The sequence below is a fragment of the Myotis brandtii genome, unplaced genomic scaffold, assembly GCF_000412655.1.
Source record: "Myotis brandtii unplaced genomic scaffold, ASM41265v1 scaffold103, whole genome shotgun sequence".
Lineage (NCBI taxonomy): Eukaryota > Metazoa > Chordata > Mammalia > Chiroptera > Vespertilionidae > Myotis > Myotis brandtii.
In genome coordinates, this window is record NW_005353460.1 from 1,833,971 (window position 1) to 1,854,911 (window position 20,941).

The 20,941-nt window shown below is 45.7% G+C and overlaps 2 protein-coding genes across 6 annotated transcripts in view; one reads left to right on the forward strand and one right to left on the reverse strand.

The window, feature by feature from the left end:
* Window positions 1-11,034, forward strand: part of LETM2 (leucine zipper-EF-hand containing transmembrane protein 2) — a 16,479-nt gene extending 5,445 nt beyond the window's left edge. Inside the window, 8 exon segments of the mRNA XM_014536365.1 lie at window positions 3,080-3,205; window positions 3,646-3,846; window positions 5,340-5,459; window positions 6,114-6,227; window positions 8,028-8,120; window positions 8,434-8,535; window positions 9,265-9,284; window positions 9,286-11,034. Coding sequence (XP_014391851.1) covers window positions 3,080-3,205; window positions 3,646-3,846; window positions 5,340-5,459; window positions 6,114-6,227; window positions 8,028-8,120; window positions 8,434-8,535; window positions 9,265-9,284; window positions 9,286-9,436 — 927 coding nt within the window. The 3' untranslated portion in view covers window positions 9,437-11,034.
* Window positions 11,035-13,158: 2,124 nt separating this feature from the next.
* Window positions 13,159-20,941, reverse strand: part of FGFR1 (fibroblast growth factor receptor 1) — a 39,170-nt gene continuing 31,387 nt past the window's right edge. For 4 of the 5 annotated variants that reach the window (XM_014536355.1, XM_014536350.1, XM_014536346.1 and 1 more), the window contains 10 exons: window positions 19,467-19,669; window positions 18,487-18,632; window positions 18,159-18,280; window positions 17,601-17,711; window positions 16,892-17,082; window positions 15,988-16,110; window positions 15,671-15,741; window positions 15,195-15,332; window positions 14,899-15,004; window positions 13,159-14,782 (listed from right to left, as the gene is read on the reverse strand). In XM_014536355.1, coding sequence (XP_014391841.1) covers window positions 14,606-14,782; window positions 14,899-15,004; window positions 15,195-15,332; window positions 15,671-15,741; window positions 15,988-16,110; window positions 16,892-17,082; window positions 17,601-17,711; window positions 18,159-18,280; window positions 18,487-18,632; window positions 19,467-19,669 — 1,388 coding nt within the window. In that variant the 3' untranslated portion in view covers window positions 13,159-14,605. The remainder of the gene's footprint in view (window positions 14,783-14,898; window positions 15,005-15,194; window positions 15,333-15,670; window positions 15,742-15,987; window positions 16,111-16,891; window positions 17,083-17,600; window positions 17,712-18,158; window positions 18,281-18,486; window positions 18,633-19,466; window positions 19,670-20,941) is intronic. The other variant, XM_014536341.1, reaches the window with a different exon arrangement.

Genomic DNA, 20,941 nt, shown 5'->3' on the forward strand with positions numbered 1-20,941 from the left:
TCTCAATCCAATTGAGCATTTGTGGGACGAAGTTAAAAGAGCCATCAGGCAGCTGGTTCCACAACCATCAAATCTCACAGAACTGGACAATGCTATTCATCAGGCATGGTGTCAGATTCCTTGCATCACCTTTCAACATCTCGTGGAGTCGATGCCAAGAAGAATCGCCGCAGTATTGAAGGCAAAAGGTGACCCAACGAAGTACTGATGGGGTGGTCATAATAATCTGGCCACTCATGTTCAAATATATCCCATGTTCAAAGGCTGTTAAATGGCGTTGTTTACCCGTATCTTCAGAAAAAAATCACTTCTACTGTCATGGTAAACAACCTGTTTCCCTATTTATAATGGTCTGGCCCTCTAGCAACTTCAGCTCAAAATTATAGCTAATTTGCCTACACATGTCAGGTGGTCATAATAATCTGGCCACTCAGTGTATATACATCATAGACACAGTCCTAGAAAATACTTTCTTGTTTTCTTTGTTGCATGAAAAGAGAGACAGCAAGCAAACAAGAGTGCTAGCTTTCTGTTTACATCGGAGCACAGTACCATGCATTTCTCTTTCATAGTACTTCTCAGTTACACTTTCGCACCCATTTGTGGAGTTACTAGCTTATCTTTAGGCACTAATGTTTGTCTCTCCCATTAGACTAGAAGTTCCATAACTGTTTTTGCTCATTTTTTCTCTAGCGCATGATAGATGCTCAATAAGTTGACGGATGGATATGGATATGTATTTAAAACATATTTTTATTGATTTCAGAGAGGAAGGAAGAGAGAGAGAAAGATAGAAACATCAATGATGAGAATCATTGATTGGCTACCTCCTGCACACCCCACACTGGGGAATGAGCTCACAACCCGGGCATGTGCCCCGACCAGGAATTGAACCATGACCTCCTGGTTCATAGATTGACACTCTATGTGGATGTGTATATGGATGTGGATATAGTTGAGTGTAATGGATGACTAAAAATGGTATTGACTAATGGTAATGACTAATCATGGTATTGCCATTGTGTGAGTTTTTGGCTGAGTCTTTTAAGATCTTTCTAAAAACCAAAGATTGCCATAATTGGGTGATCATTAGAATCTCTTGGGCAACTTAAAAATATGTATATATAAGATATATATTCCTGCTTCTCGGTATTGCCCTGAATCTTGACCGTGGTTATTTTGAAAATGCCACTGCATTGCATTTCTTTTAAAATATATTTTTATTGATTTCAGAGAGGAAGGTAGAGGGAGAGAGAAATAGAAACATCAATGGTGAGAGAGAATCATTAATTGGCTGCCTTCTGCATGTTCCACACTGGGGACCGAGCCTGCAACCCAGGCACGTGCCCTGACTGGGAACAAATCGTAGCCTCCTGGTTCATAGGTCAGTGCTCAATCACTGAGTCATGCTGGCTGGGCCACACTGCATTTCTGATGATGAACAAGGATTGAGAAATAATGGTCAACATAGTGTCTTAAGAGTGTACACTCAATTCTCTTCTGTGTAGTGCTTTGTTCATATCTGTTATAGCACTTAACTCATTATATTGTAATAAATTGTGTTTGTTTTACATTACTTAAACTATAAGCTACTTTAGAGTAGAGTTAATTACCTAGTTTTCTTTGTTTATGGCTCAAGCAAAATCCAGGGCCACTCAGACTAGGGGTTTGTTCAACTAGAAGTCTAGATTGTTTATACCAGATTTAGAAATAGTATCTCATTTATTTATGTATGTGTTTTATTATTATTTTAAAATATATTTTTATTAATTTCAGAGATGAAGGGAGAGAGAGATATAAACATCAATGATGAGAGAGAAATATTGGTTGGATGCCTCCTGAATGCCCCTCCTGGGGATCGAGCCCACAACCCGGGCAAGTGTCCTTGACCGGAATCGAACCTGGGACTCTTCAGGCCAAGGCTCTATCTACTGAGCCAAACCAGCTAGGGCAAGAAATAGTATCTCATTTATAAATAACTCAGACAATGCAAGTGTCTGTCAGTAGACAAATGGATTAAAAACCTGTAGTACTGGTACATATATACAATGGAATATTACTCAGCTGTAAAAAAGAATGCAACGTTACTATTTGTGACAGCATGGGTGGACTTTGAGGGTATTAAGCTAAGTGAAATAAGTCAGTCAGAGAATGACAAATACCATATGATTTCACTTACATGTAAAATCTAAAGAGCAAAATAAATGATTAAACAAAACAGAAACAGACCCATAGATGTGGAGAACAGATTGCTGGTTGCCAGAGGGGAGAGGGGTTGGGGGTTGAGTGAAAAAGGTGAAAGGAGTAAATATTACTAATTGGTGGTTACAAAATAATCATGGGATGTAAAGTATAGCATAGGAAATATAATCAATAATATTGTAATAACTATTTTGGTGCCAGGTGAGTGTTTGAAATATCGGGAAGATTGTGTAAAGCAGTGGTTCTCAACCTTCCTAATGCCGCGACCCTTTAATACAGTTCCTCATGTTGTGGTGACCCCCAATTTCATTGTTACAAATTGAACATAATTAAAGCATAGTGAGTAATCACAAAAACAATATGTAATTATATATGTGTTTTCCGATGGTCTTAGGCGACCCCTGTGAAAGGGTCGTTCGACCCCCAAAGGGTCGCGACCCACAGGTTGAGAACCGCCGCTGGTGTGTATATGATTGTCTAACCACTATACTGTACACCTGAAATTAATACAAAATAGTGTTGACTATAAACTGTAGTTGAAAAATAAAATGTAAAAAAGGAAATAGGATCTCATTCTAAATAATGACAAAGCCTATCATTGAGGGGATATTTTGGATCTATCAAATATTTATGACCATTGTATTAGCAATAAATAAAGAGGATGGCTTTGTGATAAGATTAAGGAGATAAGTTGCAAACGGAGACTACTTTTTATTTGCTCTGGTTCTCACAGAAACCATTCAATTAGGTTTGAGAATAATATTGATACATGAAATAGGGATGAACAAGAACAAGGTAACAGTTCTTTTTCTTGCATCTTTATCTACCAAGTTGTAATCATGAAGGACTGATTAACTTTTCCTCTTCTATTATTAAGGAAGAAAAACAGAAAAAGAAAATGGCTGCAAAGTTGAAACTAGCAAGATTTCTTCAAGAAACAATGACAGAAATGGCAAAGAGGAACAGGACCAGGCTGGGAGAGTTCTCATCCTATGTCGAACAGGTGTCAGTCTTTGATATAATACCAAACAGCTTCTGGGCTGGGAATCTTATGAAATATGCATGTTATCATGGATCTTCCAAATTGTTTACAATCTTTGAATTTGCAAATCTAAGTTATATAGATATGATATTCCAAATGTTTATAGTTTTGTGGGTTTTTTTTTTTTCCCAGAAATGCTTATCTTAAAGCAGCCAATGTGCTGAAGACAATGATAACTTCTTGGAAAGAACAGAATTAGGCAAATGTTTGAACTATTCCTGATTTTTCAGTTGATTTAGGCCGACTTCAGATTTCTTTACTCCTCTTTGTACCCACTTCTAGACCTAAGATAGAATCCATAAATGCTTTGATCTATCTTTCAAATAGTCTATTGGGAACGTTAAATTAAGTAGGAAGCACATTTTAATTGTTTAATTGAGCCCGTTTGTCTCACTGCCTAGGTCCAAATAGGCCACAAGCCCAGCACAAAGGAGATAGTTCGCTTTTCCAAACTGTTTGAAGATGAGCTCACCCTGAACCACTTAGATCGAGCACAGCTGGTTGCCCTTTGCAAACTGCTAGAACTGCCATATTTTGGAACCAACAATTTGCTCCGCTTTCAGCTTCGGATGACACTGAAGTCTATAAAAGCAGATGATGAAGTAAGAGCTTAACTCTATCTCTAGGGAATTAGCAAGGCTTCGGGAGATATCTTAGGATGGCTTTGTGATAAAGTGCAGTATCTTCTGTTAGGTCTGCTCATGGACTGGTTCTAGGAAAAGGAGTGGTTTTAACCACTATTACCATGACAACCTAAACCTTGATTACTCATTTTAGGAGTTATTGTACGCTGACCCATTTTCTTGAGAAGGCCATTATAAGCAATTAGTAATTTGGAAGTCTTAGCTGGGACTAATCTGAAGGAAGTTAGGACCCACTGGGAAGGAACGGCAGCCCCGTAGATTCCTGACTCTTCCGCCAAGGACAGGACTCCACCCCCACACCTCCGCTCCCTTCCCGCAGAGCTGGTGCCAAAGTAAATGTTATGCTGGGTGAGCTGGCTTGGTAAGAAGGGGTGGCAAGACAGGGAGGGAAAGCAGCGCCTAGACATCTGCGAAAGAAAGGCACAATTTGGACTATAACTACTAATTAGACTCCTTTAAAAAATGGAAAGAATCTTCCTTGAATCTGTATCAGCTGCTTTAAAGCATTCTGTCTGGTTTGGCTCAGAGCATAGGGTTTGGGTTCGATTCCGATCAAGAGCACATGCCTGGGTTACGGCTTGATCCCCAGTAGGGAGTGTGCAGGAGGCAGCCAATCAGTGATTCTCGTAATTGATGTTTCTATCTCCCTCTCTCTCTCCCTTCCTCTCTGAAATAAAAAAAAAAAAAAAAAAAATTAAAAAAAAAAAGCATTCTGCCTGCGGTATCAGGATTCTCAGAACTGAGACTCATGATCCCACCGGCCCCATTTAGATTTCAGTTGTTGTTTTCAGAACTTTGGAATAAACAATACCGGTCCCAGGAGTATCATGGTTTTGTGTCACACCAAGCAGAAACTGTGTTATTTACTGAGGGAGTTTTGTGGACCAGAGAGTTAAGGCCATTCCTGGGGGGTTGGTGGGGGACAATGGGGGAGAGAATACCACCGGAACAGACAACAGATGGTACATAGAAAGCTTTTCAAGTGAAATATTTTCTAAATGAAACCGAAAGCTGCCATGACAGGAAGGAGTAGAGACGTCACAAGTAGGTAAATGCAAATCAAGAGGGAAAATAATTACTTTGGTGACAGAGTGTTGAGGAGAAGTTATGTAAATATCTCTGATGTTATTAACTAGAGGCATGAATTCCTGCACAGGTGGGGTCTGGCCGGCCCTGCCCCTGATCAGGGTGGGGGGTGGGGTCAAACTTCTGGTCGAGGGGACAATTTGCATATTAGGCTTTTATTATATAAGATACCTTTTGGCAGGATGCCCTTCATCTCAACTGCCACACCTTCCTAAGTCACCTTGTTTTTATAGGTGGCTGACCTTTGCAGCAGTCAGTATGGGCACTAAGTATTGGAAGCATCAGATCCTGTGTTTCCCCTGCCTAGGTGGAGTTAGGTGAAATTGGAACCAAAGATCCAACACCATTCCTTACATTTCTTTCAGGTAATTGCCAAAGAAGGGGTGAGTGCTTTGAGTGTGCCAGAACTACAATCTGCATGTAGGGCCCGAGGGATGAGATCACTGGGTCTCACTGAGGAGCAACTGGTACAACAGCTCACAGAGGCAAGTAGCAGCTTTCCGGGGCCTTTTCACTGGCTCTCTTCCCTACACATTGCAGACTTATTTTGTGATTTCTATTTTGCAAGTGAGCCATCTTACCTAATTTGCTTTATTTAATTGAGCGGTGGGATACCAAAACAGCTAGATTTTTTGGACGGAGACAAAGTACTGTATTAGTTTTCTATGGCTGCGTAACCAATGACCACATTTACTGGCTTAAAACAACGCCCATTTATTTGCTCCCGGTCCTGTAGGTCAGAGGTGCAGGCTGCGTTCCTTTCTAGAGGCTGTGGGGGAGACCCCACTTCCAAGCTCATTCCACTTGTTGGCTGAATTTAGTTCTGAATTTAGCTGCGGGACTGAGGTGCTCGTTTCCTCACTGGCTGTCAGCCCTGGGCTACTCACTCCTGGAGGCCACCAGCATTCCTTACCTCTAGGTCGCCTCCATCTGCAAAGAACTTCTCCTATGCCAACCTCCCACATGCTTTAAATCTCGGAGTTCCTTTGGTTTTGATCTCTAGTTCCAGATTTAAAGGTCTCCTGTGATTAGGTGAGGCCTCCTGGATAATCTTCCCATCTTAAGGGGGAAAGCAGTAGATGATCCTGGCTCACATCCAGGCCTCCCATTCTGTGACTCTGTCATGTTTTATTCCCCAGTGGCAGGACCTCCACCTGAAGGAGAACGTCCCTCCTTCTCTTTTGCTCCTGTCACGAACCTTCTATCTGATAGATGTGAAGCCAAAGCCAATTGAGATCCCACTAAGTGGAGAGGTGAGTAACTGGGCTCAGGGGGCTCAGGGGCCCCTCCCCAAATCTCTTATTTCCTACTGCAGTCAGAGTAGGCATTTCTTTTGTGCATATCTTTTGGAATTTTGGCCAACTGGCCTTAAAATCCTTTTAAAATTACTAAAAATATTAAAATCACGAAAACTATCTCTAGCTCTAGGGATGTTACTGCCTTTGATCCCAGCTTGATTTGGTTTAACTAATAGGTGTCCAGATCATTCCTTCTTATTAACAATCTAGTCTTCAGACTGTTTTCACTACTTTCTCCTTTGAGACTGAATGGTTCTTGTTCTATTACATCTGTTTCATTTGTCCAGATTCCTATTAATTTTTAAGCAGTGAATGGCCAATTTCGAATCTAAACTTTTGGTCTTTCTACAACTTATTGTCTTAATCTTTGTTGTTGTTGCCTTTAACTCAGTAGCCTTTTTTCTCCTGGTATTTTACTGAAGAACCCAGGACTGGCCCAATCATTAGCATCTTGCTCTGGGCCCACCAGAAAGGGCCTCTCACTGTTCTACTTTGTGGCTTCTTGTCTAATCAGAATCTGCATGGGTGAGCAAGGAAAAGACCTATTGAGCATGCTGCACATGTGTCTTAGTAGATTAGATGAAATATTCTGGAGTGAGGACCATTTTAAATCTTAGTTATGCTGTTGACTCCTTGGACAAGCCAAGGAAAATGGTATGAATTCAGCATGAAAAATACACTTCAGGAGACTCCATCTTGCTTTCCCTTTGCAGAGTTCCAGAGACTAATCTGGATTTGGGCTTTGTCCAGGAAGGATTCTAGGGAGACTACGTAGGAGCAATTTTGGAGCACAGACCATGTTCAAAAAAGGCAGGCTATTGGGTTCTTCTTCTTACTCTATCTTTGGTCTTCAAGACAGATCAAAGTTATCTGTCATTCATTGACTGCTGTCAGGAGCAAGGAAATCTTGGAATAGCACAATGTCTCAGAGCTAAATTTGGGTTCTCAGACTTATTGTAGATGGGCAGAAACTCTTTATCCAGATGTTGTTTTCTGGAATGGTTGAGAAAGACCTAGGAATTAAGGACAAAATGACAAGCTCCTAGCCATTTTATTGCTTTGCTTTAAAAAAAAAAATCCAATTTTAAAACTTCTATTCTCCATATGTACAAAATGAAAACAAGTAGTATGCTAGGCTCTATAAAAATTTAGAGACATCAAATAGAATATTTTATAATTTTGGATATATGTAGCCCTTTTCCCTCCAAAGTACACAAAGAAATTACTTATTTCCAAAGAGCAGTGATATATTTTTAAATCTAATTAATTCTTAAAGACAGGTTAACTATCTATTCTAAAATGCCGCTCTCTCTCTCGTTTTATAGGAGCTTCTATTAAGTAGCACCTACCATTTAAATAACTTTTATCATTAGGAGCCAGCAATGATAAATGTCAGTCTTGACCAAGTTATATCCATGCCATTAGAAATAGATGGTAATTGAGAAATGGCACCTTTTTTGAGACTAGAATACCACCAGAATTGGCAAACCAGTAGCTTGTTAATGATTGAAGATTTTAAATAATGGAATCTAATTAGAGTGCAACTTGTGTTCAAAATTGCAAGATAAATAATACTAAGTTGTTATTTCAGGGACATACTTCATATGTTACTCATAAAGGGTATATAGTTGGAGCAAGTTAGGGATTTAGTGGAAAGTGAATTGTTCTAGAAAGCATTGACTACTTACTGTGGAAGTGCTTCTGAGTTTCAGGAAGACCAGAAACTTCATGCTTACATAACATCTCTCTCCCTAGGCTCCGAAGACACATAGTCCTGTGGAATCACCTACTTCACCTGAGTCTAAAGAGAACTTGGTGGACTTAGCACCTCAACTGAAGGGAACTAAGGTTACACCATTACTTTTCATATGATTAATTAGGTTAAACATGAAAATAAGTTCATTTCTCTATTCGTAACCCCTTAATGAAACTGAACTTCAATGGTGTTCTTTAATAAGTAATATTTGTTGTATTATTCACTGTTTCTAAGAAAGTTCAACATTTGGTTATATGTAATTAGGTTCCAGATTTTGCCTCTTGAGTCCTGTGCCAGAATCTGAAGTAGTTGCTGCAGGTTCCTGGTAGTTATGGCAGTAGGACTATCGATCTCATGCACATTATTTTAAAACTAGTAACCCACCTCTCAATTCTGATGTTTAAGGATGAAAAATTTATGAAACTGCCACCAATTACACCATCATCCATAACACCATCACCACCTGTTTCATTACCTAAAGGATCCGTGACTTCTGCTAAAGAAGCTGTAAGTATGACCTAAAAAAAGAAAACCCCTTTCCCTCTAGTTCTTTTTAAGGGCAGTGAAAATCTAGAATCTTAACTATTGTAAAACACTGCACAGCTCTTCCTGTCATTCAAACAGGAAGCTGTAGGCTGAATTTTAGTCATCTTATAACCACTACATTTTTTAAACTCAATTATCCAAAAGTGAAAAAAAAAAAATCAACCAATGCAACCGTGGATCAGACCTAAACATGTTAAGTCTAGAAGCTAATTACAATATAGGCAGATTCTTATTTTCCTTTGTGCCAGATGGAAATAGTTCCCATATGTTGTATATTTCACACAGGATTCATGTCAGGAAATACTAGCAGGAAAGCAATTTAAATCTTAGGAGAAATGCTTGTAAATAACAAATTACTTATCTATTTTTCCATTTGGATAAAGGGATTTGGGGCAAGAGAAAAAAAAGCATAATACAAATAAACAGTAGAGGGGTCATGGGAGAGTTGAACTGTGCAGTGAGCAGCTCTCCTGGCTCCTGAGGACCAGAGCACCAGGGAACAGGTAGATGGGGCAAATTGCATCGAGGCCTGGTTTGCAAGTCTTTATTTTTATTACCAAGGTAAATTACAAACTCAGATTTGACCTTGTGGTCTGTCATTTTGATTTAAGAAAACAAAAAAAGTAACTCCTGAAGAACTTACACATCTAATTGTGACCAGGGGCTAACATCCTTATGTTTTGTACCTAGACACTCCAGGCCAAATCACAAGACAACTCAGAGCAGCACCACTAGTTCCAAAGGAGCCCTGGAGGATGAAGCTCACGCTCTCAGCTTCCTGCCCTCAGCAGTGGCATCCGTAAAGGACCTCCCAGCTAAGACTGTGTCTAGTTTGAGTAGAGGATCAGGGGCAGTCCTTTGAGACCCTGTAAACACTCCTGATGATGTCAGCAGTCAGACCAAGTTCAGACCATTTAGAAAACTATAATTGCAAAGCCCATTTCCTCTGTGTCATTATGTCATCCCACTAAACTTTGTGTAAAGCACCCCCCACCCCATGTTGTTTGTAACAGCTTCGAATTTGTGCCCATTTCCTCCCTTTAGGGGAGGAAATTTTTTTTTGCATAATGGAATCAGCTTAGTCCTTAGATAACTCTGCCTCCTATGACTTGGCAATCTGAGTAAGAACTCGGAAACTCCAACCACCATTGTAAGAGCACCTCACCAACTCGTTCAGAGTGATCCGCCGGTAGGAACAGTGCTCTGGAAACAAAGTGCTTATGAGATGGAATGGATATTCCTCAGTGAGGTCTTTCTGGATATAAAGGAAAAACTTCCTGGAGAATAAAACGGGGAATTAGACTGGCAATCAAAAAAGGTTTGGCTGCTGCTCGGCTGTTCTGAGACGTCCCCTCTGGGTCTGCAGGAACCTGGGAGGCTGCCATGATTCCAGCACATGTGGCTTTCATTAGCCACCATTTTGCTAGGAAGCATAATTAAGGGTTTAAGACTTAACCATTTGTTTGTGCTGGGTGTGTGTTTTTCTGGTCTGTTTGTCTTTCACAGACAAGACTATTAGTCATAGGGGTGGTTAAAGTCTGATATAATCCCTATGCTACCCAGTAACAAATATTATGTTCAGATATTTGTTTGGTGTTTTCTGTATTGTCAAAACGGGAAAAAAAACAACATAATAGGTTGCTGTGCAGCTGACCCACAGCCTTTTTCCCTTGGGGAGCGCTTAGGAGGAAAAAGGTATTTCAGCCTATGGGTGATGAAATTAGATCGCTTTACTTGCTGTGAATTTGAGAGCAGTTGGATGGGAATCAGTCAAACCAAATAAAATGCAAATATCCTTGTCTGGGATCACCTAAATGAGGACCGTCATCAGCATTTCATGGCAAGGATGTGTGCTTTTATAAGCTTCCTAAACCTCCTCTCCACGAGACAAGCCCCACCTTGTTCTGCTAATGAACTCCGTCCTATTCCTTGAGAAGAATGAATCCCTACTATGCAGCATTCCATGGATCTCCCCATTGGACTAACAAGGTGATTCATAATAAATGTCCCCACTTTTAAAATGATGGGTGTTTATTTTAATGAGTTCCAATTTCAAGTGTTGAGTGTGGGAAAGGGATTAGCTACTTAACTTGTTGAATCCTGTTCTGGCCGAATGATTCATATCTGCTGTTGGACCACAATCTTTCTGGCTTTCCCTATGAGCAGAGTAAGAATGATTAAGTCAAGGGGCCCCTGGTCAGTGGGATTATTAGCAGAGTGAGAATGAGTAGGTCAAGGGGCTCCTGGTCACTTTTGGCCCCAGTTGGCCTTCACCCATTTTTGCTTCATAAACAGGCATCTAAAACACATGATACACCTCCCTTCCCCTCCTTATGATAGTAGCTCAGAGAAGTCGAGATAGTTCCTTTTGTTCTCATCACTTAGAGGGCGTGGCTGTTGGGTTCCATGATTGGTAGACCTAACCCCATGCTGAGTTGGAGTTAGTGGTGTTCAGAGAAATGATTAACAAACTGGAGGGGGAGAGGGGCTGATTTGTAGCACTTGCCAATTCCAGTGGTGTAAATACTCCCACACGGTTGATTTCAAGCTACTAAAAGGTCACTGAACACCAGTTGGGAAAAGATGTACACAATTGGCTCAAGAACCAGTCCCGGCACAATACTGACTTTAGTGCCTACCAGAGTAACAAGAAACAAACTTCTAGTTGTCATGCTCACTAAATGCACCACTTTTGTGCACCAGAAGTATAAATGGTTCTAAATTCGGTTACTTGCCAACCTAGAGAGAACTTGCCGAAAACCGAGTCTTCCTGAACACTTGGGTTCTTGCTGACCTTCCCTTTTCCTGGCTCTCAACCGAAGGAGTGGAAGGCTGTGCCAGGTTGCTGCAAAGCTCTCCCTTCCTTGTTCTCTACTCTTCCCTGCAGATGCATATACCTCAGTGTATCAGCTGCTAATAAACCCACTGAGTATAATTTTAGGAACTTTCTGAAACCCAATCTGAGTGGTGATGATCAGACATGGCCTGTATCTTAGACATTGAGAATTCTGTTCCAGGTTGGTATCGGTTGCACTTGACATCCACGGACCTGCACTTGTGCTGTGTCTAATTCTGTACTTTGATTGTTACATGTCATGTTGGTGATATCCAATAAATGCCCAGTAATGCTAAAACCTAGGCTAAAGACCCCCCAGTCACCACCAATACACACCTAATGGAACTTCAAAGCAGGCTGGCCTGTTACCTAATTTGACTGAGATAATGGCCTGCTGGCTCCTCCCAGTGGCCGCTGATACACAGCGACTTCATTGTCATTGAGATACATTTGTTTCATGAGGTTCCATCTTACTTACCTGAGATCAATTACATTACATTACATTAGCAGTACCAAGGGACTGATCCCCAGTCTATGGCAATTAGAAAAGGCAGAAAGGCAGTATTGATTAATATTGTGGTAATCCCAGGCCCTAATCTTTTCACTCTCAGGAAACCAGACAAGTTCAGTGCCTTGACAGCACGTCGCCTTCACTAGATAAACTGGATTCCTTTTCTCAGGAGACCCAATCTGGTCATCTAAGTAAAATGGTCATTTCATTTTCTCTCAGGTCAATTTCACTATCTTTTATTAGACAGCCAGGCTCAGTCTCTGGGGAAATCCGTGGGTGATTTGAGTAGTAACAACAAAGACATCACTTATAATAGTGCCTTATATATTTCCCTAGCACCTCTCCCGAAGGGATATAAAGCCCTTCATAGATCATCCATTCTCACAACATTGCTTCAAGGGCCAAGGCAGAAATGATCATCCCTATTTTACAAGGAAAGATACCACTATAAGGTCTGAAAGCAAATGTTTTTAAGAGCTAAAATTCATTTCCTGGCTCTGTTCACCAAATTATGCCTTCATTAAACATAAACACAAACTGTAATAGATTGACAGTTGCATATTTACAGAGACACAAGGAAAGAGAACTAATTTACAATAGTAGCCAACACTGCAGCTGCCAAAACCCCCCCAGCTAGCTCAGAAAGGAACATAGGGCAGCAATCCCATTTTCCCTACAGAAATGAAAGCACAGTGAACTTTCTTCTGTATTCAGCCGTAATTGGCAAAAAAGCAAGCTTTCGGTCTAGACGCAGTGGTTCTCAACCTTCTGGCCCTTTAAATACAGTTCCTCATGTTGTGACCCAACCATAAAGTTATTTTCGTTGCTACTTCATAACTGTAATGCTGCTACTGTTATGAATCGTAATGTAAATATCTGATATGCAGGATGGTCTTAGGCGACCCCTGTGAAAGGGTCGTTCGACCGCCAAAGGGGGCGCGACCCACAGGTTGAGAACCGCTGGTCTAGAGGCTGCACTGGAGCAGGTTGAGCACGGAGCTCTGAGGAGCCAGGACACACTTGGCGAGTGCAGAGACAACCAGCAGGTGGCAGAGGAAGTGAATTTCCAAGCTGCCACAAACATTTAGAGCATTTTTTCCCTTTCCTGAGGGAGGGGGTGGGGTTTGTACAGGAAGAACTATAGGAAGCCAAGATCTGTGATAGTCCCAACGCATGCAGTTTGATCACGTGGGGACTGGTGTGGGGGAGGATCACAAACACAGAGCAGGCTGGAAAATATGAAGCAAGGGACTTTAATGTAGACCTCGTCCTAGGTGACAAGCTTCTCCTTCCACAGCAGCACAGGCAAAACCACACGCACACAGAGGGCGCAGATGCAAATCTGGGTCTGAGTTTCTGCACGCCCCTGTCGGAATCATCCTTAGCTTTCCTCCACCTCTTTAGTTCTACGCCTTGGCTACTCTGAGAGAGACTCCCAGCTCCCTCTCTGACCCTCTGACCTGCCCGACCCCACCAGTTTCCCCTGAGGAAACAATTTGTGGTTGAGGGCTGCAGGGGGGAGGGGTCTTGGCTTTGGCCCAGGCACCTCTGGTGCACTGACAGGAGGTTCCCGCTCACTACACAGATGTCTTCTTTTCCTGCCTTTCCAAAAGCATCCAAGAGGTGGGAGTTTTGTCCGGAGGTTTCAGTCCAGGACCTAAAAGGAAGAGGTTAGGAGGAAACTGCAGGGAATGTGCAGGGCCCTCTGGACAGACACAGACCAGGGCCCATCATTTTTGCTCCTTTTCGGTTGACATTCTCTCCCTTGTCACACAGCCCATATAAAAATGAAGCAGCAGCAATTTTTATTTGAGGGACCTAAACTGAAAATAGGTTTAGAACATAATTTAAAAAAATAAAACAGCAAAAGTAGCAAAAAATATATGACCTTTTAAAAAACATTTTCCTTTTTTTTTTCTTTTTTCTTTGTTTTTAATATATAGCAACTGATGTCTCCCAGCCACCAGGAGCATCTTACCCAGTGGGTAAATCTCTGGTAACAACCCTTTTAAAAAGACATGTAAATATATACTCAGATTTATACACTTTGTGTTTTCTTCATAGCTATGTACAAAGCCCCCAGTTGGGGCTGGGCCCCAGGGCCACGGCACTGCTCCCAGCCTTCGCCTCCCTGTCCTCTGGTACCAAGTATTTGGTCAGCAAAGCAAATTAGTATCAGAATTAATAAGCCAATGGCACCATCTCTCTGGAGCAGAGGTTGCCTTCAACTGAGGCCCGAAGCAGAGACTTCCCCTCCCTACTACTGTAGCCTTGAGGACGAGGCACCTGCTACCGGAACACAAGGGCTTATGGGTGGCGGTGAAGCAGACAAAACCAACACGAGAAAGCTCCGTCAGCTCTCGCCAGCCTGCCTGCTCAGCACGCTTACCTCCCACTCCCACCCCTCCAGGCAGTGCCAGGTGGCGGGGAGGGGTCTTGGTCCACCATTGGGGAGGGAACGGAGTGGCCATCAGCAAGTACCAGCCTCCCTACTCCTCTCTCTCATAAGCAGGTTGAGAGGAGGAGGAGGAAGAGAGGCGAACTCAGTGGGGTGAAGGCCTCAGGTAGGCAGCTGGCTCCCGCCAGCAGGGCAGGGACAAAGGGGAGGCAGTGAGTCCTGTGGGGAATGATGGGTGAGTTACAGCTGATGATGGAGTTTGGGGAGGGCAGCGCTGGGGTGCTAGTCAGCGTCGTTTGAGTCCACCATTGGCAAGCTGGGCTGGGTGTCGGGGCAGACAGGGCTCCTCAGGCAACGGCTCATGAGAGAAGACAGAATCTTCCCCCGAGGAGCAGGTAGAGCTTCGGGTGTCGGGAAAGCTGGGAGAGTATTGGTCCAGGGGCATTGACAGGTCCAGATACTCCTGTGATGGGAGAAACAGAAGAACAACGGATCAGCACTCTCCTCCCTGCGGCAGTTTAATTCACAGAGATGCACCGAAGTGATGACAACTGAAGGGCTAGCACGGGACAGCCTCACCTGGTTGGAGGTCAAGGCCACAATGCGGTCCAGGTCTTCTACCAGCTGCTTGAAGGTAGGCCTCTGAGAGGGTACTGCGTGCCAACAATCCCGCATCATCATGTACCTGCGGCAGGATTGTAAGGTCGGGGGAGGAAACACGTAAGTGGAGAGATTAAGTAGCTTATGGAGGAGGAACTGTGGGAGGAGTGATCAGGAGTGGCTGTTTTCTCTAGCTAAACGCCCCTTTTCTTCCCGGCAAACCCGCTCGGCCTCCAGGGCCTAGCTCAGGACCTTGGGCATCTTCTCATGCTTACAGCTCGTTGGTGCAGTTGCTGGGCTTGTCCATACGATGACCCTCCTTCAGCAGCTTGAACAGCTCCTCCACAGGCACGCCAGGATATGGGGAGCCTCCCAGAGTGAAGATTTCCCACAGGAGCACCCCAAAAGACCACCTGTGGATGAGCACAGAGCCCATGGGTGTTGTGGGCACAGGAATGGGCCAACCTAAAATCCTTTCCATCTCTCCTTCCCCAGCATGTCAGATACTCATCCCGAACCCACCCTCTCCAATGAAAACCCTTAATTCCCAGGGGAATACCAGGGGGGAGCAGAAAACAGATGGGCCTTTCCACCGCCAGGAACAAAGTAAATGGTTATATACAACATATTGTTTTGTTTTCTCCTCGAAATAGAAGGAGACCCTCTTCAATTCAGAGGGGAGGACAGGACTCTATTGTACCAGACATTTTCTATCCCAAGTATCCCTGGCAATTGCCCATGTCAAACTCACACATCACTCTGGTGGGTGTAGATCCGGTCAAACAATGCCTCGGGTGCCATCCACTTCACAGGCAGTCGGCCCTGCAAGCAGCATGGGGAAGTTGGGGTGGCCCAGGGCAGAGCAATGAGGGAGTAGGGAGGGAGGGAGGCGGGTACGTGAGGGACTGGACGTGGGAAGGAATGCACACATTCAGCTCATCCCACCACAGTTTCTCAGGCAAAGCCACCTGCACTGGGCTACAACACAGAAGTGCACAGGGGAGAAAGCCTGGCACAGCAGAGTCTTGGGGCAGAGGACATGCACCTAGTGGCCTCGTCAGCACTTACATTGGTTGTCTTTTTATAGTAGTCGATGTGGTGAATGTCCCGAGCGAGGCCAAAGTCCGCGATCTTCATCACATTGTCCTCCGTCACCAGGACATTCCTGGCAGCCAGGTCTCGGTGTATGCACTGTGGAGACAGGAGGGGAAGCCGGGGGAGGAGAGATGGGAGAGAGGAGGGTGGGATGCAGGTGAGGCCATAAAACTGTAGACACGTATCCGCGTCCAGCTGTCTGAGTCACACTGCACTCCAGCACTCACTTTGCAGCTGGCAGGCAGGCCCAGCTACTCCCAGGCTTTCTCCTGCTACACTGCTCACCTCCTAAACATGCCAGTTCCCTGCTACAAGGTCCCTCTTCTCCACTTCAGACTCAGCCATTCAAACACCCCCAGCTCCCGGCTTCTCGATCACTTTAGCAAGCCCCCCTGTATTTGCCTCCTCTCCTGGTCCTTCCAACTCTTAGCTTTGGATCTGTACCCGGAAAGGCTGAACCTTGATGCTTCTATCCAATCTATACGGAAGTGTGCTCACGAGCCCCATCTCCCCAGGCCCAGCATAACTGCACTGGGCTGGGGCCCAAAGCCAGCATTTACTGAGCACCCAAAACTGGTCCTTAACACTCTCACTCTTCATATTTCTCCCATAATCGTTACTTTATATTTGAAGAAACAGAAAATGTTAAGTAGCTGCCCGAGGCTGCTCAGAAAGTGGCAGTGCACAGATCTGAACCTAGCCCAGGCCACACAGGTTACACTGGCTCTCCTGACTCTGGTGTCTCCTGAGAGCCTAAGACAGCACATAGAGTCAGTCAGTGCTCAGTCTACCATTCCACCAAGGACAGAGAGTCATAAGCTGGACATCTGTTCCTACCCCGACATCACCCAGGGGAGCCAGCCGGCAGGTGCCATACCTTCTTGGAGGCGAGATACTCCATGCCTCGGGCCACCTGGTAGGCGCAGGATACCAGGTCCTTGGAGGAGAGCTGCTCCTCGGGGTTGTGGCTGGGGTTGTAACAGTATTCCAGCCCAGGAGGCCTCCGGGCCTGCAGGTACTCGCGGAGGTTGCCCTTGGAGGCATACTCCACGATGACGTACAAAGGACCTGGGGGGCAGGGGGAGGGAGTGTGGATGGAGAGGCCATCAGGCCAGTACGCAGGTTTCCCTTCACCTGGAGAAAACCCCACAGCCAATGGCACACCCTGACCTAAGCTCCCCTCTAGGGAACCAGGGAAATTCATTCCACTGCTCAGAGAGAGTCAGGGAACTAATTCTTCCCAGCATAGTCCAGAAAGCTACCAAACAAAACTGGGATTAATAGCCCTAATCTAGACCACTATTACTACTCACCTGTTCCTATCCACACAGTGTCTTTGAATCTAGGTACCTGTATTCTCAGATGAATACAAAGGGGAATCAGCTCAGACCCCATACATTCCAACTACTGCTAACCCTGCCTCTCTCCTTATGCCGCTTCCCTACATGGCTAACAGATGCCTGGTCACCGATACCCCAGCACAGTATCTTCCCCCTGGCAGATACTGTATGGGAGCAGCAGGCCCAGGTTCCCATCTGAGACCCTCCCCCAGAGCGGGTGGGAGCGCGGCCTGGCTCAGTGCCTACCATCCTGTGTGCAGGCCCCCAGCAGGTTGATGATGTTCTTGTGCTTCCCAATCATCTTCATCATCTCCATTTCTGAGATCAGGTCAGACAGGTCTTTCTCTGTTGCATCCGCTTTGCACACAAACAAGAGAAGGGGAGGAGACTCGTTTACTTTGGGAGGGAGGGCGACAGGAGAAAAGCTAAGGGATGGGGGATGAGGTGAGGTGTATGCCCAAGGGGCCCCTTTTCTCCTCGAGTGGCTTCTCTCCTCCCCTTTCCCTTCCTTCTCATGACAGCCATTGTGGAAATATGTGGCGCTGAGTGGGGCAGCGGATATGGTAAAGATAATTAGCTAGCAATGGATTTAGAATGAACAGCTGACCACAACCCAGGCTGGCCCCAGGTCATGGCAATCTCCGGGGGCAGAGTGCCCCCTCCACTCCCAGGCCACCCTAGGCAGGCGTGTAGCAGGTGTGGGCAAGGAAAGAGCACCAGAGAGGGTGTTCCACTTGGCCCAAGGCCCGCAGTTCGCTTGGCAAGGGAAGGGGCCATTTTTAACAGGACGGAAGCATCACTTACACTTCAACATCTTCACAGCCACTTTGGTCACACGGTTGGGTTTGTCCTTGTCCAGGCCAATGGCTTCTGCCAACACCACCTGCCCAAAGCAGCCCTCTCCCAGGGGTTTGCCTAGAACCAGTCTTTGGGGGAAACAAAGGGTGGTGTAAGATGGGGCTGGTGAAGTTCAAGGGCATCCCATCACTACTTCTTCATATTTCACCCAACTGGGTGGAAATTACTTCTGGATACACCTGGTGCACCTTCACTCCCTAGAAGGTCTCCGTACATACAACTCCCACCGTCAGAATTACACGCAGGGGACTTCCTCACAAGCTGAGAGAATTACCTGTCTCGAGGCAGCTCCCAGCGAGGGTCTTCGGGAAGCTCATACTCAGAGACCCCAGCCAGCATGGGGGTTCCGCTGGAGGAGAGGCGTGAGGGCCGCACGAGCAGAACCCCCGAGTTCATGGATGCGCTGGAGTCAGCCGACACCTACAGGGAAGCGTTAGGTCACCCTTCTAGCGAGGAGGCGGGGAGTGACGCAGATTCTTCCAACTGCTAGTCAGGGCTTTTCACCAGTGGCAGAGGGATAATCTGTTACCTGATGTCCCTTCCCAGGCAGAGGGGCAGAGAGACCACAAGAGGTCAGAAGGCTGAAGGTCTAAATCGGACTTCTTTTGCCACCAACTAGCCTTACTGGGCTTCAGTTAACTCACCTTTAACACGAACAGACCTTACGCACCTCTCCCAAACGGACAGAAATGATCACTGCAACAACAGCTCTATCCTGTCCTGACTCTTTGTAAAAACCCTGCCTCTGATTATGGATTTCTAACTTTCAAAGCGCCTCCCATAATTAGCATAGTTCTGCATGAACGTTCCCTCCTCTTACAGCCTTCACCTTCTGTTCCAGTTCCTTGGAGGAGGGGAGGGTGGGCACACAGGAGAGGGCATCTTGGGACCCAATTCAGGTCTTCCTTTCTATTCTGTATCTTTGCACCTCTAACTGGCCTTTGGGGATAGTTCCAACGTGCAGTAGCCAATGCACATTTGCCCCAGCTAGGACTTTCTTCCGATCTATGTGCCAGGTGGGCAGGGGACTTGCAGCTGGGGTATGGTGGGCATCTGGAATTCATGGGCTGGGCACCTGACAAGGGAGCACCTGGGTCAGGACATTCCCCTGCCCCTGGCCCACAGCCAGAAAGCAAAGCTGGAGGCAGTAGGCTGGGGACAGTGGGGAGGCAGGCAGTTAGAGGTTCCTCGAGAAGCCCCTGGGGGCACAGGGAGAGAAGGGAGGCAGAGCGTGCAAATCCCCTATCTACTTTCTGTTACCTGTCTGCGCAGAGGAATGCTCTTGGCCAGCTTATGCACGGCCATCTGGCTATGGAAGTCGCTCTTCTTGGTGCCACTCTTCATCTTGTAGATGATGACAGACCCCACCATGCAGGAGATGAGGAAGGCCCCTGTGCAGTAGATGATGATCTCCAGGTACAGGGGCGAGGTCATCACTGCGGGTCTCTCTTCCAGGGCTAAGTCAGTGTGAATAGGGTGTTAGCAAGCTCCGGGGGCCCAGCCCATTAGGATCCCTAGCTCCTAGCTCCATAAGACAAACAACACCCATCTCCTTTCCTCGGGGGATCTTTAGGGCAGAGAAGAATCCTAGCTAGGATTGGGGCTCTGGCATGGAGCAGATCAGATATCTTGTGCTCCTTGGAGCTTGCTGATCCTGACCCGAATCCTCCAGGAGGGATGAGCTAGAACCATCTTGCTACACGTGGCCCATCCTCATGAATTCAGGAGCCCTTTGCTCAGCTGGACTGCTGGGCTACATGGGAACCAGGTACCCTGCAAGGGGCGGATGACATCCCTCTGGGTGCCTTTCTCAGCCTCCTCATGAAAGCACGTGGCCCTTCTCTGCAGCACCTCAGCTCGGTGTGCACACACCTATCACCTGGGGCAGATTGACCATCTTGTCTCTGACGGTCTGAGGGTGGGAATGGCACCTTGGTTATTTTTCTGTAGTCCACAGCGCCTGGCTTATAGTGGCACTTGCAGGAGGACAAATGAGGGTGGGAGGAAAGAGTATGCCTACGTCCTCACTTCATATCTCACCTTTCACTTCTGTCGTCTGTCTCAGGTCAGATGTGTAAATATTTACACCTAGCCAAACCACAGGCAAAACTGACTAATTTCCCAACGTGTCTGCACTGCTCTAGATGAGAAGTGTAAATGTTTCTGCAGTTCTTGGGAATACTACCCACAGCCCCTAACTCCTCAAACTGAGGGGGCATGCTCTATTCTATTCTTCCATCTTCCACTTAGAATTCACCCCGTTCCCACAGAGGCCCATCCATTCAATGCACTGTTCCCTCCCACATGAGAATGGGTTACATCCAGCACCCACAGCGCTGGCTGCGGAGAACACACCATCCTCACCAGTGTGCACATCCCTTTTCCTTCCACAGCCTTCCCCCAACCCTCCCCTTTAAAACACTCCAGCCAGCCCAGAGGCAAGACCTCCCCCAAGAGGCACTGGTGTGACCCCGACTGAGCCCCAAGAGAACTTCAGGCCTGACAAGGAGACTGCAGTGCTGATACCAAGAAGTGTTTCTGTTTTTCTCTTTCCCCAGCATTGAGAAACGAAGACAAGTGAGTGGGAGCACACGCTGACAAAGACAGTGACAACGACAAAAACAGAACACTTCTCTGCCTCTAGCAGGGGCGTTATCAGACCCTGGAGGGCAAGCAGGGCAGAGGAGGAGGGAGAAGAGAGGGCAGTGTGAGCAGCAACAAGAACAGCA